Source organism: Oncorhynchus mykiss, chromosome 4 (assembly GCF_057628025.1).
Source record: "Oncorhynchus mykiss isolate SJ-2025 chromosome 4, ASM5762802v1, whole genome shotgun sequence".
Lineage (NCBI taxonomy): Eukaryota > Metazoa > Chordata > Actinopteri > Salmoniformes > Salmonidae > Oncorhynchus > Oncorhynchus mykiss.
The window spans coordinates 93,332,501-93,337,500 of NC_143025.1; the positions used below are offsets into that span (position 1 = coordinate 93,332,501).

At 48.4% G+C, this 5,000-nt stretch overlaps 1 protein-coding gene across 1 annotated transcript in view; it reads left to right on the forward strand.

Moving 5' to 3' along the window:
- The window catches only part of LOC118964486 (MYB proto-oncogene, transcription factor), a 26,260-nt gene that overhangs the window by 8,313 nt on the left and 12,947 nt on the right, over positions 1–5,000 (forward strand). Inside the window, 2 exon segments of the mRNA XM_090233521.1 lie at positions 2,765–2,918; positions 2,921–2,975. Coding sequence (XP_090089647.1) covers positions 2,765–2,918; positions 2,921–2,975 — 209 coding nt within the window.

Genomic DNA, 5,000 nt, shown 5'->3' on the forward strand with positions numbered 1-5,000 from the left:
TTCAGAACCTTATAGAACCTTATAGAGAACCCTTTCAGAACCCCTTTAGAACCCCTTTAGAACCTTATAGAGAATCCTTTCAGAACCTTTTAGAACCTTATAGAGAACCCTTTCAGAACCTTTTAGAACCTTATAGAGAACCCTTTCAGAACCCTTTTAGAACCTTATCGAGAACCCTTTCAGAACCTTTTAGAACCTTTTAGAACCTTATAGAGAACCATTTCAGAACCTTTTAGAACCTTATAGAGAACCCTTTCAGAACCTTTTTAGAACCTTATGAACCCTTTCAGAACCCTATAGAACCCTTTCAGAACCCATTCAGAACCATAGGACCAACCCTGCTATATAGTGCACTACTTTAGACCAGAGCCCTAATCCCTATATAGTGCACTACTATAGACCAGAGCCCTATTCCCTATATAGTACACTACTGTGACCCAGAGCCCTATTCCCTATATAGTGCACTACTTTAGACCAGAACCCTATTCCCTATATAGTGCGCTACTTTAGACCAGAGCCCTATTCCCTATATAGTACACTACTTGACCCAGAGCCCTATTCCCTATATAGTGCACTACTTTAGACCAGAACCCTATTCCCTATATAGTGCACTACTTTAGACCAGAGCCCTATTCCCTATATAGTGCACTACTTTAGACCAGAGCCCTATTCCATATATAGTGCACTACTTAGACCAGAGCCCTATTCCCTATATGGAACACTACTTTAGACCAGAGCACTATAGAACCCTATTCCCTATATGGAACACTACTTTAGACCAGAGCCCTATAGAACCCTATTCCCTATATGGAACACTACTTTAGACCAGAACCCTATTCCCTATATAGAACACTACTTTAGACCAGAGCCCTATTCCCTATATAGAACACTACTTTAGACCAGAACCCTATTCCCTATATAGAACACTACTTTAGACCAGAACCCTATTCCCTACATGGAACACTACTTTAGACCAGAGCCCTATAGAACCCTATTCCCTATATGGAACACTACTTTAGACCAGAACCCTATTCCCTATATAGAACACTACTTTAGACCAGAACCCTATTCCCTATATAGAACACTACTTCAGACCAGAACCCTATTCCCTACATGGAACACTACTTTAGACCAGAGCACTATAGAACCCTATTCCCTATATGGAACACTACTTTAGACCAGAGCCCTATAGAACCCTATTCCCTATATGGAACACTACTTTAGACCAGAGCCTTGAGGAATGAATAAGAATTAATAAGGACGAATAAGGACGAATAAGGACGAATAAGGACGAATAAGGCGCCATGTCCTGTAGTGTACTCAATAGCTTTCTAAATACCTGTTATTATCTGAAGACACACACACACACAGAAAGATGAGTTTTAAGGTGTGTATTCCTGCGTATTTGCACACACACAGAAAGATGAGTTTTGAGGTGTGTATTCCTGAGTATTTGCACACACACAGAAGCCATGATGAGGTAATGATTAGCAAAGAAGTTGACTATGGAAACTCCCTCCTAACCACAAGCAGGTGGATCCAACATTTAGAGAGAATGATACAGAGATGAGGAAGGGAAGGGAGGGAGGGAAGGAGAGAGAGAGAGAGAGAGGGAAGGAGGGAAGGAGGGAGGGAAGGAGGGAGGGAGGGAGGGAGGGAGGGAAGGAGGGAAGGAGGGAAGGAGGGAAGGAGGGAAGGAAAGGGTTGACTGAGGGAATGAAGAAGTATTGTTGACTTTGGTCTGTTTCTGAAAATGGACAAAGACTAATAAACTGTTGTATTTCCTCTCTATCCCCTTTCCCATCCACCTCCCTCCCCTCCACCTCCCGTCTCCCCTCCACCTCCCGTATTCCCCCTGCCCACCTGCCGTCCCCTCCACCTCCCGTCCCCTCCACCTCCACCTCCCGTCTCCCCCTCCACCTCCCGTCTCCCCCTCCACCTCCCGTCTCCCCCCTCCACCTCCACCTCCCGTCTCCCCCCTCCACCTCCCGTCTCCCCCCTCCACCTCCCCTCTCCCCCCTCCACCTCCCGTCTCCCCCTCCACCTCCCGTCTCCCCCTCCACCTCCACCTCCCCTCACCCCCCTCCACCCTCCCCTCTCCCCCCTCCACCTCCCCTCTGCCTCCTCCTTCACCCCCCTCATCCATCTCCCCTCTCCCCCCTCCACCTCCCCTCACCCCCCTCCACCTCCCCTCTCCCCTCCCATCTTCCTCTCCCCTCCATCTTCCTCTCCCTCCATCTCCCCTCTCCCCTTCATCTCCCTCTCCCCTCCAGGTCTTTTCCCTCTCCCCCTCCATCTTCCCTCTCCCCTCCATCTCCCTCTCCACTCCATCTCCCCTCACCCCCCTTCCACCTCCCCTCTCCCCCTCCCACCTCCCTCTGCTGTCCTCCTTCACCCCCTCCCCTTATCCATCTCCCTCTCTCCCCCCTCCCTCTCCCTCACCCCCCTTCCACCCTCCCCTCTCCCCTCCATCTCCCCTCTCCCCTCCCATCTCCCCCTCTCCCCTCCACCTCCCCTCTCCCCCCTCCATCTCCCCTCTCCCTCCATCTCCCCTCTCCCTCCACCTCCCCTCCCCCCCCTCCATCTCCCCTCTCCCCTCCATCTTCCCTCTCCCCTCCCACCTCCCCTGTCCCTCCACCTCCCCTCTCCCCTCCATCTCCCCTCTCCCCTCCACCTTCCCTCTCCCCCTCCCTTCTCCCTCCTCCACCTTCCCTCTCCCTCCCATCTCCCCTCTCCCCTCCACCTCCCCCTGTCCCTCCCTCAGGTGATTGAACTAGTCCAGAAGTATGGAGCCAAGCGTTGGTCCGTAATCGCCAAGCACCTGAAGGGTCGGATAGGGAAGCAATGCAGAGAGCGCTGGCACAACCACCTGAACCCCGAGGTGAAGAAGACTTCCTGGACCGAGGAAGAGGATAAGATCATGCCCAGGCCAAACTGGGCAACCGCTGGGCCGAGATCGCCAAACTGCTGCCTGGCAGCTGCGGCGAGAGAGAGAGAGGAGGGAGGGAGGGGGAGGAGGAGGGAGGGAGGGAGGGAGGGAGGGAGGGGAGGGAGGGAGGGAGGGAGGGAGAGACGGAGGGAGAGAGAGAAACAGAGAAAGAAGCAGAGGGATTGTTGTTATCAGAACTGCTAATGCTAACTTAACAGTGGCTATACTGTAAGTATATCATTCATGCTGTGACCAAGTGTCTGTCTCTCTCTCTCTCTCCCTCTCTCTCTCTGTCTCTCTCTATCTCTCTCTCTCTCTCTCTCTCTCTCTCACTCTCTCTCTCTCTCTCTCTCTCTCTCTCACACTCTCTCTCTCTCTCTCTCTCTCTCTCTCTCTCTCTCTCTCACACTCTCTCTCTCTCTCTCTCTCTCTCTCTCTCTCTCTCTCTCAATTCAATTCAATTCAATTCAATTCAAGGGCTTTATTGGCATGGGAAACATGTGTTAACATTGCCAAAGCAAGTGAGGTAGACAACATACAAAGTGAATATATAAAGTGAAAAACAACAAAAATTAACAGTAAACATTACACATACAGAGGTTTCAAAACAGTAAAGACATTACAAATGTCATATTATATACTGTATATACAGTGTTTTAACAATGTACAAATGGTTAAAGGACACAAGATAAAATAAATAAGCATAAATATGGGTTGTATTTACAATGGTGTGTGTTCTTCACTGGTTGCCCTTTCTCGTGGCAACAGGTCACAAATCTTGCTGCTGTGAAGGCACACTGTGGAATTTCACCCAGTAGATATGGGAGTTTATCAAAATTGGATTTGTTTTTAGAATTCTTTGTGGATCTGTGTAATCTGAGGGAAACATGTGTCTCTAATATGGTCATACATTGGGCAGGAGGTTAGGAAGTGCAGCTCAGTTTGATTTTGTGGGCAGTGTGCACATAGCCTGTCTTCTCTTGAGAGCCAGGTCTGTCTACGTTGGCCTTTCTCAATAGCAAGGCTATGTTTACTGAGTCTGTACATAGTCAAAGCTTTCCTTAATTTTGGGTCAGTCACAGTGGTAAGATCTTCTGCCGCTGTGTACTCCCTGTTTAGGGCCAAATAGCATTCTAGTTTGCTCTGTTTTTTTGTTAATTCTTTCCAATGTGTTAAGAAATTATCTTTTTGTTTTCTCATGATTTGGTTGGGTCTAATTGTGCTGCTGTCCTGGGGCTCTGTAGGGTGTGTTTGTGTTTGTGAACAGAGCCCCAGGACCAGCTTGCTTAGGGGACTCTCTCCAGGTTCATCTCTCTGTAGGTGGATGTGAATCACTTCCTTTTAGGTGGTTGTAGAATTTAACGGCTCTTTTCTGGATGTTGATAATTAGTGGGTATCGGCCTAATTCTGCTCTATTATTTGGTGTTCCACGTTGCTCACGAGATCTATTGCCTTGTCTCTCAGATCATTCACAGCTTTGTGGAAGTTTCTGATGTTTAGGCAGAGATATGAATAGGTTTTGTGTGCTCTAAGGCAACGGTGTCTAGATGGATTTTGTATTCGTGGTCCTGGCGACTGGACCTTTTTTGAACACCATTATTTTTGTCTTACTGAGATTTACTGTCAGGGCCCAGGTCTGTCAGGGCCCAGGTCTGTCAGGGCCCAGGTCTGTCAGGGCCCAGGTCTGTCAGGGCCCAGGTCTGCAGGGCCCAGGTCTGACAGAATCTGTGCAGAAGATCTAGGTGCTGCTGTAGGCCCTCCTTGGTTGGGGACAGAAGATCTACAGTGGGGCAAAAAAGTATTTAGTTAGCCACCAATTGTGCAAGTTCTCCCACTTAAAAAGATGAGAGAGGCCTGTAATTTTCATCATAGGTACACTTCAACTATGACAGACAAAATGAGAAAAAAAAATCCAGAAAATCACATTGTAGGGTTTTTAATTAATTTATTTGCAAATTATGGTGGGAAATAAGTATTTGGTCAATAACAAAAGTTTATCTCAATACTTTGTTATATACCCCTTTGTTGGCTGCTGTAGACCCTCCTTGGTTGGGGACAGATCTGGGTGCTG